Source organism: Salmo salar, chromosome ssa07, assembly GCF_905237065.1.
Source record: "Salmo salar chromosome ssa07, Ssal_v3.1, whole genome shotgun sequence".
In the NCBI taxonomy this organism is placed as follows: domain Eukaryota; kingdom Metazoa; phylum Chordata; class Actinopteri; order Salmoniformes; family Salmonidae; genus Salmo; species Salmo salar.
Window position 1 is genome coordinate 47,061,607 of NC_059448.1, and position 13,136 is coordinate 47,074,742.

General features: G+C 44.1%; 1 protein-coding gene across 2 annotated transcripts in view; it reads left to right on the forward strand.

Moving 5' to 3' along the window:
• LOC106609416 (PRKC apoptosis WT1 regulator protein) overlaps window positions 1-13,136 on the forward strand; it is a 92,012-nt gene that overhangs the window by 57,583 nt on the left and 21,293 nt on the right. For both annotated transcript variants that reach the window (XM_014208216.2, XM_014208218.2), the window contains exon 3: window positions 4,227-4,358. In XM_014208216.2, the coding sequence (XP_014063691.1) occupies window positions 4,227-4,358 (132 nt within the window). The remainder of the gene's footprint in view (window positions 1-4,226; window positions 4,359-13,136) is intronic.

A 13,136-nucleotide genomic window follows, 5' to 3' on the forward strand; every position in this document is an offset into this window, starting at 1 on the left:
AGTGGGCAGTGTGTGAATCACCTCAGTGCCGTTGTTCCTCTCCTTTCCTCACTGCTCCTCTCCGCTCCATCTCTAACACATCATCCAAATGAACTCGGTCAGTTCCAGGGCATGCGGCAGGTAATTAATGCACACAAGTCATTAAACACGGTCGCACAATACCGGCGTAGCAGCAGCCTCCAGTGGGAAGACAAGACCAGCGGACGGAGGTGCCCTTTGCTTGTTTATTAATACATTTGAGGAGTAAACGGACAGAGCGCTGGCACGTTAACAAGTCAGTGCTGGCGGTCAGCTTCGATTTTTCAAATGGGTCTTCTGGGGAGGGAGGGAGGGAGGGAGGGAGAGATGATATTATGAGTGTTAGTGTTAAGGAAGGGGATATTAGGTATGACCACACTGAGGAGAGAGAGAGAGAAGATATGTGTTTAGGAAGGGGATATTAGGTATGACCACACTGAGGAGAGAGAGAAGATGTGAGTGTTTAGGAAGGGGATATTAAGTATGACCACACTGAGGAGAGAGAGAAGATGTTAGTGTTTAGGAAGGGGATATTAAGTATGACCACACTGAGGAGAGAGAGAAGATGTTAGTGTTTAGGAAGGGGATATTAAGTATGACCACACTGAGGAGAGAGAGAAGATGTTAGTGTTTAGGAAGGGGATGTTAAGTATGACCACACTGAGGAGAGAGAGAAGATATGAGTGTTTAGGAAGGGGATGTTAGGTATGACCACACTGAGGAGAGAGAGAAGATGTTAGTGTTTAGGAAGGGGATATTAAGTATGACCACACTGAGGAGAGAGAGAGAAGATATGAGTGTTTAGGAAGGGGATGTTAAGTATGACCACACTGAGGAGAGAGAGAAGATGTTAGTGTTTAGGAAGGGGATATTAAGTATGACCACACTGAGGAGAGAGAGAAGATATTGTTAGTGTCTAGGAAGGGGATATTAAGTATGACCACACTGAGGAGAGAGAGAAGATGTTAGTGTTTAGGAAGGGGATATTAAGTATGACCACACTGAGGAGAGAGAGAAGATATTGTTAGTGTTTAGGAAGGGGATATTAAGTATGACCACACTGAGGAGAGAGAGAGAAGATATGAGTGTTTAGGAAAGGGGATGTTAAGTATGACCACACTGAGGAGAGAGAGAAGATGTTAGTGTTTAGGAAGGGGATATTAAGTATGACCACACTGAGGAGAGAGAGAAGATATTGTTAGTGTCTAGGAAGGGGATATTAAGTATGACCACACTGAGGAGAGAGAGAAGATGTTAGTGTTTAGGAAGGGGATATTAAGTATGACCACACTGAGGAGAGAGAGAAGATATTGTTAGTGTTTAGGAAGGGGATATTAAGTATGACCACACTGAGGAGAGAGAGAGAAGATATGAGTGTTTAGGAAAGGGGATATTAAGTATGACCACACTGAGGAGAGAGAGAGAAGATATGAGTGTTTAGGAAGGGGATATTAAGTATGACCACACTGAGGAGAGAGAGAAGATGTTAGTGTTTAGGAAGGGGATATTAAGTATGAGTGAGAGTGAGTGAGAGAATGTTATGAGTGCTCTGCCTATATGAGCTGTCTGCAGCTATATTTCTGTCAAGGAGTAGCTGTTGGAAATTGTTCTTGAGGATAAAAATAAAAAAATCTTATAACAAGGTGAGGATGCTGTAAACTGTTCAGATTCTTCACCTCCATTTACATAAGCAGTGTTATTTGAGACACAGAAATGTCCATTCAGGGAGGTATAGACACCAAAAGTCAGACATTTAGCAAATTCCTCCTGCCATGGCTACAGCATTAGAATGATAGATTGCAGATCACTTTACCCCAAAAAGACCACAGTTCCACCCAGCACACACATTCCTAATAGACCGCCACAGTCGGGTCCAGATGTAGCTTCTTAACTGGACTTGTCTTCCCATGAACACCGGTGTTATGGCGTTTGGAGACCTCAATAACATGTTGAGTAAACGCTCTTCAGAGGCCTCGCGCTTTACGCCTGCCGAGATTCCACACATTATAAACAGGAAGAGGAAGGAATGTTGGGACTCGGCTGCTTCTTTTCAGAACTCACTCCTCCACTTCCCCTCTCCCCTCTGGTGTGTGTCATCATCACCACTTTATCTGAGCCCCTCCACGGGAGGAAATGTACTCACTGTTTCCCAGGGCAACCACTAGTGCCCACTTCCTGCTTTCAGTAGGTGATACTTGTCCCTAGTTGTGGTGTGTATATGTTCTAAGTGTGTTTATCTGTATTTTAAATATAGCTGTCTGTTGGATAATTTGTTACACCATGATACTGTATACCCATTGTTAATAGTTAGTTACTGTACATTAGTCATATACAGTATACTATTATTTGTATGTCTCTGCCTCCAGTATGAAGTTTTGCGAGCCATTGCTAGCTAGCATTAGCACAATGCCTGGAAGTCTATGGTATCTACTAGCATGCTAAGGACAGTATCCTATAATACTTCACTATAGGACTTGGTAATGTGAAAGGGAATGCTGGACCAAGGTTATATATCCATGGTTCTGTTGACATAAACCTATTTGACCCTGTGGACTCGAGTACAGAGACAAAATATGGCTTAACATAGTCTCCTCACTGGCTGAAATCAGAAACAAAAACATCCCTTTAAATGGATGAGCCTAGATCTCCCATGGTTTTATCTGGAATAAGACAAATGCATGGAAATGATTTGAAGTAATAGTGGGTAAAACAGCCAGCACCGTGATCCAAAATAAATGTTCGTAACCCAGTTTCAGATATAAAGTCCCTCTGTTTGGGAAACTGTTGCATAGCAACGTTTTTAGTCCTGAATCACTGTGTCGATGTAGACGGACTTCTGTTAGACTGTGTAATGTCCCTCGTTATTCCATATGTGGCTGTTATTAGTATCTATGTTTCTGAACCCTGGGGTCTACAGCTGTGTATTGCTGTAGGCAGTTGAGGGAGCAGGGAAACGTTTTGGCGAATCAAACAGCACAGAGCATCCCTGTGCCCTTTGCAGGGGTCAGACTGCTAAAGGCAGGCAGTGTGTGTTTACTGAGGAAGTTTACACGGACACAGGCAGCATGCTCCTGAAAGTCTGTGTCGTGTGTGTGTGTGTGTGTGTGTGTGTGTGTGTGTGTGTGTGTGTGTGTGTGTGTGTCAATATGTCATAGGCCAGACGAGAACAACTAGCGTCCACCTCTGGCTGAGTTAGAGGAGAAAGGAGTTGGCATTTCCCCAGGTGTGCTGATAAATGTTTTGGCAGGAAGGTCTTTGCAAATGACTACGTTCCTTTTTAGACTTTTTTAAGGCTATTTTTACCATTCAAGGGCCTGTTCGTTCGGTAAGCACTTTTTTCTTCGTTGCACAGCGTGGCAATAGGAAAGACTGTTTTTTGTTCTGTACGAGTGGGAGGTTGGCTCCTGTTTCTGTCAATACAGATGATACAACTGTCAAGTTCAAACTGCATTTTCTCAATGTATCTTCATTTATTTTGATGCACTACTTAACTTAATCGCATATTTCATGACTAAGTCGCCTAAATAGGAAGTCAAGATGATATATTATAAACCATTTAAGATGAAGCTGAGAGCAGAGATGCCTCAGTAAAGTTGGAAGCCTTCTCAGAAAGATGTGAACAATTTATTGCTGTGCCCTGGCTGACCCCTACATCACATGGTGTTGTTGACTCCCAGTGTTTTCGGGGACATTCCACTTGTCAGAAAGCCCTCTCTGACTACACATCCACAACAGCAGTGTAAGGACCCCTTGCCGGCCGTCTTCCTGTTGCCTGCGTGTCCCAGTGAATGTGGCCTAGGCTGTGTCAGAGCTGTCCAGGGGCTGTGAAAGAAATCATGTCTTAAGAGGATTAAGGGGACCTGGGCCACATCTCTCCGGAGGTTACCACGGTTACAGTGAGAATGACCCCGGCTGTCACCGCACGTCAACAGTGGTGTCTCACTCCCCGTGCCTCTCTATTTCTCTGTATCTCTATCGCTGTATCTCTATCGCTGTATCTCTATCGCTGTATCTCTATCGCTGTATCTCTATCGCTGTATCTCTATCGCTGTATCTCTCTCTCTCTCTTACGATAGATGTCGTTACTTAGTGTATAGCATAGTTTATTTTTATTTGCACCTAAAAACCATTCAATAAGTTGACCCCTCTATTCACACCTTAATTATTCAATAAAGGTGTGTTCATCTCTCTGTCTCTCTGTCTCTCAGAGCCTGGATGAGCTGGATGATGACGACGGAGGGGATAAGGCGAAGGAGGAGGAGCAGCAGCTGACACAGCTCAACACGGAACAGAACGAAGCCATGACCTCTGACCCTGGGGCTGCCACCCACTTACTACAGGTGAGGACAAGGTCACATGTCACCCAACCTCACTGACCTTTACCCCTTAGTGTAATACCTAGGGCCTGGAGTTTAGCCTGACCATGTAACTGGACCAGGAAACACTCTGGACTGAAGTCATATCAACCAATAAGGCTTTTGGCTCCCCAAGTTATTGTACACACTTATATGGTTATTTAATCACTGAATCAAAATGGATCCATATACTGGAGAACACTGAATGGTGCCATTTATGAATTATGGCTACTACTATTAAATAATCGTATTTTGAGCTAAGACCATACTTTAATAAACAATTAAATAATGGGCAAAAGAATACCAGTATAGTTTTTAGAATGATTTGCCATTCAATGCGAACATAGTTTGGAAATGTGAAGTACAATACTTTGTCCATTAGTTAGTGATCAATAAAAAGGTGTGTTCTGCTCCGTTCTCAACCACCACCAAACAGCAGACATCACACATACAGTTGAGACGACCACAGGTTCAAGCTGCATGTATCGCCCCTTGATGGAGAGCATGTTGTGGGGTTAAGGGCCTAACATAAGGGAATGTTTTGAGGATATGAACCCAGCAGCCCTCCAGTTGTCAGATCAATTCTGCCATTTTTTCTTTTCTCAACACCCGACCCAGGATTAGAACCAGCCACCTTTCGGTCACAGGCCCAACTCCTTAGCCACTGGACTACCTGCTTGACTGGTTCCAGATAAGAAGAAAAAATGAACATGAGTTAATCTCCAGAAATAAGCATGAGTTAACCTGACAAAATGCTATGCAGACATAGAATTATTATGATGTAGAAGAACAACTTGCATGTCGTTGTCCGCAGCAGCCGAAAGAGAGAGCCTCTGATAGATCTGGGTTACTGCCAGACAGAGCAAAACATAGATTGTGTGTTAAAAGTCATGCAATGATTAACTAGGCTATTGAATCACCAATACTTATTATTCATCATTTATTATAAATAATTTATACATACCTCTTCTCATTCAGAAACAGTCTTCTAATGGTTTTAATGAACATAGTCCCCTCAATTGACTCTGAAATGAAAGAGAGAATTAGCTAATTACCAATGTCAGACTGAGTCTGTATCTCCATTTGGCATATCCCATAATAAAAAATGGTTTATTGGAAAGAGAAAGCTAGCTTGTGAAGTGGCGAATTAAAGTAACCTAGCTTTTTCTGTTTCGCTAGCTAGCTTACAAACATGCTCATTCTATTAATGTTTCGACTTTATTTATCTAGTATATAGCTTATAATAACACTTTTGGCTTCATATATTTTCATTAAATAATCAACTTTGCTTACCTTAATACATTGAAAAATAACGTGCTAGTTGCAAGTTGGTCCAACCACCGTCCTCTTGCTTTGTCATGCTGGAATGGATTGGCAGTTGGTATTTGAATAGGAATGGTAGTTACATTTTGAGTTAACCATATATTTTTATATACGATTGTGTGCTTTTATTAAACACATGATTTCCTCTTGCTTCTAGCTAGAATTTAGTTTGCAACAGCACACTTTGTGCCTGGCTGTTTGCCACTAAGACCTTGGCAACAATGTTGCAAAATATGACTGGCAAGGGAAAGATTTAACGTGTCAGACGTCAGCTCGGCATTTTTCTGAACAGGTGAAGTCATGCAGCATCATTAATATGGATATTAATGTCAATGGAAAACAGCTCAAACAAATTAAGGGGGAATGTTAGCTGTCATTTCAGAGTTTGATGTGACTGGGTTAGCTTTTGTTTGTTGTTTAATTTCTAAAATCCCCATTACACTCTGGGGTGGGATAGAACCCTCAAGGTTCTTTGTCTTCACTGGATATATATATAGTGTTCTTTAATATAATCCGAAGAATCAAAAGGTTCTATATAGAACTCCAAAGTACCCTTTTTTCTAAGTGTATAGTACAAAACAAGATAGATCTCTTGATTCCCATGGTGATCTACAGCTGAGTCCAGCCCCAACTTACACACTCCCATCCCTTGAGCAGAATGCGATGATGAGATAGATAGATACCACAGTGCCACCAAACAGAGGCACTGTTGGTCAGAGAGAAAGAACTCCATAGGCTGCTTGAGAAGGAGAGCGCCACAACCAATGCATTGCTCTATATAAACCAGCTCGTATGGCAAAATTATGCACTACAATACGCTACGAAATACACATGCATTCTCGTTCCATATAACCATTCTCTGGGTGTGATGACATTAGCAGTAAGCTGTGTTTTTGAGACGGACACAGCTCAGCTCAGCTCAGCTCATCTCCAAGGTCTACAGGGCTAAGTGCTAACAGGTTCATTTGGAGCCTGTGTTGCAGCAAGTCTCTCTAAAAACACACTTCAGAGCCGTATCAGGAATTCATCTGCATGTATGACATGCTATTGATATGGAGCATGCGGTTTGGGAACAGAGGAGTCCTCCCTATTCAGGCCCCTGTGTTAATAGATATCATAGGAAGGCCAAACTGACTGACTGATACACACATGAAGCTACAGTATATGGTTTTGCAAACAATTATGTTTTGATTGTGCAATTGATTTTAAAGCAAACCATTCCAGAGCATAACATACGTGAATAAGACCGAGTCCCTACTATCAGGTTGGTTATTATTGATATGATTTTCTATAAGCAGTGACGTTGGAAATATAGTTTTCTGTTACTTTCCCCTTGAGTAGATCATTACTGTGCACTCAACAAGTGTGCAATTGAAGTGCTGTCAAACGCTCTATGCAGAGACATGAAAGGACTTGAGAATATGTCGGTAACGAAGGCAACCGCGGAAGCACTCGCCTATGAGCTGGAATATAATACGATTTGGATTTCCTCCCTGTTATATTTACAGACATTGGTTTCTGTATGTACAATACAGTATCAGATGATATATTCATATAAAGCGTTTCCAAATGTAGTCAATAATTGAATGTATCAGTAGGTCCACAAACAGTTAATTCACTAGAAATAAGAGTCACCCAGCCACTCGTTTAACCTATGTGTCGTGTGTAGACATGCCGTATAGTGAACCCAGAAGATTAAGCTCGCGTAACACATCCTTCCCGCTGAGACATAAGCAGATTATACTTCAGCCATTGGAAATGAGACATGGAGGTGCCTGCTGAGCCCACCTTACCACTACAACATATTCCCCTTAAATCAGAGCAGATGTGGGCACTGCCACGGCTAACCACTGGGGATCTCCTGCACTGCATCTCACCCATTGCTCTGTCCACTCCCTGCCTTTGGTGTAGGGATTTTTGACGGTCATATTTGGGTGTGTGTCGTGCCGTTGTGACCTTAGTGACGAGCTAACAGAGGAATATAGACAGGAGGGAAGGAGAGACAGAGAGAGAGAGAGTAGGGGGGGGGGTTTGGGGGGGAAGAGAGAGCAGTTTGTAGAGTGGATTTACAGGGAGCTGTCAAGCCGACATCTGTAAAGACGGAGCATTCCAAAAATGTGCCATTTCATTCTGACCCCATTTATCACACAGACAAGGGGTTGCCATGTTGTCTGTGTAATATACAGCTACCTCGAGATCAAACTGTCAGGCTTTTTAGCTTCTGCACTGGTATCAAGATGTCTGGACTGAGACGGGACTGGCAACTTCAAATACTAAGAAACGTTGCCGTTTGTGCAGAACAAAATAATCCCCTATCGTTTTGAGTCCACACAGTGTTGCATCAATAATAAGCGAACTTGATTCATGAGCTTTCTGACTTTCATTTGATGGTTGATCAGTATTTCTCTCTTTTCATCCTTTCTTGGGTCTGTCTATCTGAACAAGTAAAACACTGTCCTCCCCTTCTTCCTCTGTGGAGCGCTGTGTGTTCCTGCCCTATAACAACCCGTTAATGGAGATGATACTAGGTAATAGCAGTGTAGCACTGTCCAGTAGGGCTGTGACAATGCCAGTATTGCAATATGTTTTCCATGGCAAAAATGAAAACACGAAGCAGACCAAACTCTTTGGTCCTTTAAAAACCTGCTGTATGTAAAATATTGTGTGCTACAGCTTGGAAAATGAATGAACGTGACTCTGGATGACAGCATAATGATTTTTGTTTCCAACATCGGGGCTGTTTTCCTAAAGACGTTAAATCCACTTTGTGTTTTGTTTCCTTGCCACGATACTAAGGAGTATCACGATACTGGTATCCTCCCGGCCCGTCTCAGTGAGACCCCCCCCAGAGTCCTGTAATGGCTGCAGCACTATCTCCTCCACTGTCATCCTCTCTCTGTTCCTACTCATCTATTTCATATCCCCATCTCCTGCTGCCAACCCATCCTCCCCCACGCACTATCACCTTGTGATACACATGGAGTCACACACACACCCGTACACACGCACATACACAAATACACACACACACACACACACACATTGGTGTCTTTCTCTCCTTGCCTGTGTTTGCGTTCCTCTGTGAGGTAGTGTAATCAAGTGTAGTTTCAGTGATGTCCGTGTCACAGAGGCCCTCTCTCTGGGGACCCCATGTGGTCCTGGTTATCAGGCCTTACCCCTCTGTGGTATGTGAGCCGTACAAGGAAAACACTTCCCTAAACCTGGAGCCTTGTCAGATAAACAAAACCATTTTTTGAACATTTTATTTCACCTTTATTTAAACCGGTAGGCCAGTTGAGAACAAGTTCTCATTTACAACTGCGACCTGGCCAAGATAAAGCAAAGCAGTGCGACACAACACAGAGTTACACATGGAATAAACAAACGTACAGTCAATAATACAGTAGAAAAGTCTATATACAGTGTGTGCAAATGAAGTAAGATTAGGGAGGTAAAGAAATAAGTAGGCCGTAGTGGCGAAATAATTAAAATTTAGCAAATAAACACTGGAGTGATAATGTGCAGAAGATGAATGTGCAAGTAGAGATGCTAGGGTGCAAAGGACCAAAAATAAATAAATAACAATATGGGGATGAGGTAGTTGGATAGGCTATTTACAGATGGGCTATGTACAGGTGCAATGATCTGTCAGCTGCTCTGATAGCTGATGCTTAAAGTTAGTGAGGGAGATATGAGTCTCCAGCTTAAGTGATTTTTGCAATTCATTCCAGCCATTGGCAGCAGAGAACTGGGAGGATAGGCGGCCAAAGAAGGAGTTGGCTTTTGGGGTGACCAGTGAAATATACCTGTTGGAGCGCATGCTACGGGTGGGTGCTGCTATGGTGACCAGCGAGCTGAGATAAGGCGGGGCTTTATCTAGCTAGACTTATAGATCACCTGGAGCTAGTGGGTTTGGCAACAAATATGAAGCAAGGGCCAGCCAACGAGAGCATACAGGTCACAGTGGTGGGTAGTATATGGGGCTTTGTTGACGAAACGGATGATACTGTGATGGACTGCATCCAATTTGCTGAGTAGAGTGTTGGAGGCTATTTTGTAAATGACATCACCGAAGTCAAGGATCGGTAGGATAGTCAGTTTTACGATGGTATGTTTGGCAGCATGAGTGAAGGATGCTTTGTTGCGAAATAGGAAGCCAATTCTAGATTCAATTTTGAATTGGAGATGCTTCATGTGAGTCTGGAAGGAGAGTTTACAGTCTAACCAGACACCTATGTCTTTGTAGTTGTCCACATATTCTAAGTCAGAACTGTCCAGAGTAGTGATGCTAGTCGGGCAGGCGGGCAGGTGCGGGCAGCGATCGGTTGAAGTGCATGCATTTAGTTTTAATTGCATTTAAGTGCAGTTGGAGGCCACGGAAGGAGAGTTGTATGGAATTGAAGCTCGTCTGGAGGTTAGTTAACACAGTGTCCAAAGAAGGGCCAGAAGTATACAGAATGGTGTCGTCTGCGTAGAGGTGGATCAGAGAATCACCAGCAGCAAGAGCGACATCATTGATGTATACAAAGAAAAGAGTCGGCCCGAGAATTGAACCCTGTGGCACCCCCATAGAGACTGCCAGAGTTCCGGACAACAGACCCTCCGATTTGACACACTGACCTCTGGCTGAGAAGTAGTTGGTGAACCAGGCGAGGCAGTCATTTGAGAAACCAAGGCTGTTGAGTCTGCCGATAAGAATGCGGTGATTGACAGTGTCAAAAGCCTTGGCCAGGTTGATGAATACGGCTGCACAGTATTGTCTTTTGTCGATGGCGGTTATGATATTGTTTAGGACCTTGAGCGTGGCTGAGGTGCACCCATGACCAGTTCGGAAACCAGATTGCATAGCGGAGAAGGTACGGTGGGATTCGAAATGGTCGGTGATCTGTTTGTTAACTTGGCTTTCGAAGACCTTAGAAAGGCAGGGTAGGATAGATATAGGTCTGTAGCAGTTTGGGTCTAGATTGTCACCCCCTTTGAAGAGGGGATGACCGCGGCAGGTTTCCAATCTTTGGGGATCTCAGACGATACGAAAGAGGTTGAACAGGTTAGTAATAGGGGTTGCAACAATTGCTGTGGATAATTTTAGAAAGAGAGGGTCCATATTGTCTAGCCCAGCTGATTTGTAGGGGTCCAGATTTTGCAACTCTTTCAAAAGATCATCTATCTGGATTTGGGTGAAGGAGATATTTGGAGGCTTGGGCAAGTTGCTGTGGGGGGTGCAGAGCTGTTGACCGGGGTAGGGGTAGCCAGGTGGAAAGCATGGCCAGCCGTAGAAAAATGCTTATTGAAGTTCTCAATTTAGCGGTGGTGACAGTGTTTCCTAGCCTCAGTGCAGTGGGCAGCAGGGAGGAGGCGCTCTTATTGTCCATGGACTTTACAGTGTCCCAGAACTTCTTGGAGTTTGTGCTACAGGATGCAAATTTCTGTTTGAAAAAGCTAGCCTTCGTGGGACGAAAAAGCTATCTAAGACATTTTGAGCGGGACTGAGGGCTCTACAGTGAAATAAAGCAATAAAAACTAGCCAAGACAGCAGTAGACAAGGCATTTTGACATTTGAGAGAGGCATAAAGCAATCACAGGTGTTGATCAGGAGAGCTAAGACAACAATGGGTAAATGGCGAAGAAAGGGCAGAGCGGGTCAGTTAGACACATACAGTGCCTGAGTTCGAGGCTGGGGCCGACAGGTTAACAAAATGAGGTACCGTATTATTGAAACAGTCCAGGGGGCATCAGCTGAGTGATCATAGGGTCAAAAGAGTAGCAATAGGTGAGTCAGGGTGCTGTACGGTATTTACTACAACGCTGGGCGAGCAGGGGACACAGCATTCAGAAAAAGCTAACTGGCCGGGGCTAGTAGATGGTTCTGTAGATGCGGCGATATCGTAACAGAATAGCCTGTTGAGTCCACATCGGGCGATCACGTCTGCAGCCCAGTCATGATGGATCGGCGGGGCTCCGTGTCGACAATAAAGGGTCCAGGCCAATTGGCAAAGGAGGTAATTGTAGCCCTAGAATTAGTTGGTATATGGGCCTAACTCGAGGCTAGCTAGTGCTTTCTTCGGGACAGAGGCGTTAGCTAACAGTAGCCACTCGTTTGCAGCTAGCTAGCAGCTAGCTAGGAGTAATGATCCAGTGTAATGATCCAGAGCGGCAGGAATCCGGTGATATGGTAGAGGGAAGCAGTCCGATATGCACTGGGATTGATATCACGCTGTGCAAGACTGGCAGGTGTTGTCCGAGCTAGGCCTGGCTGATGCCGGGTGAATAAAAAGTTGAGGACCGCTAGCCATGGCTAACAGACTACTAGCTAGTTAGCTGGCTAGTTCCTGATGGAAGTTCCAGTTATAAGGAATAAAAATAGCAGATCTGTACCACATTGGGTGAGGCGGGTTGCAGGAAAGTATATTTAGTTTGTAGATAGAAGTGAGATTAAGATATATACGAAAAAGACTGGCTATTTACAAGGGATATGACACGGGATAAGACAAATATACACGTCCTACTGCGCCGCCATCTTGGATTGAGAATATACTCTACAAGGTGTCGAAAGCATTCCACAGGGATGCTGGCCCAAGTTGACTCCAATGCTTCCCACAGTTGTCAAGTTGGCTGGATGTCCTTGTTGTGGTGGATCATTCCTGATACACATGGGATACTGTTGAGTGTGAAAAACCCTGCAGCGTTGCAGTTCTTGACACAAACCGGTGCGCCTTGCACCTACTACAGTACCATACTCCGTTCAAAGGCACTTAAATCTTTTGTCTTGCCCATTCACCCTCTGAATGGCACACATACAATCCATGTCTCGATTGTCTCAAGGCTTAAAAATATTTTTGGGGGGCCTCCCGAGTGGCGCAGTTGTATAAGGCACTGCAGTGCTTGAGGTGTCACAACAGGTCCGGGTTCAATCCCGGGCTGTGTCGCAGCCGGCCGTGACTGGGAAGCGACACGCAATTGGCCCAGCGTCATCCGGGTTAGGGGAGGGTTTGGCCGGCCGGGATGTCCTTGTCCCATTGCGCTCTAGCGACTCCTGTGGCTGACCGGGCGCATGCACGCTGACACAGTCGCCAGTCTTCTGGGTTAAGTGGGCATTGTGTCAAGAAGCAGTGCGGTTGTGTTTCGGAGGACACATGGCTCGACCTTTGCCTCGACTGTAACTTCCAATTGGATATCACGAAATTGGGGAGAAAAATGGGTAAAAAAAAATCCTTCTTTAACCTGTCTCATCCCCTTCATCTACACTGATTGAAGTGGATTTAACAGGTGACATCAATAAGGGATCATAGCTTTCACCTGGATTCAACTGGTCAGTCTATGTCATGGAAAGAGCAGGTGTTGTATACTAAGTTTAAATATATACACATGTAGCTACAGTATATGGTTTTGCAAAACAATGATGTTTTGATTGTGGTACTGTATGTGCAAATGATTTTAAAG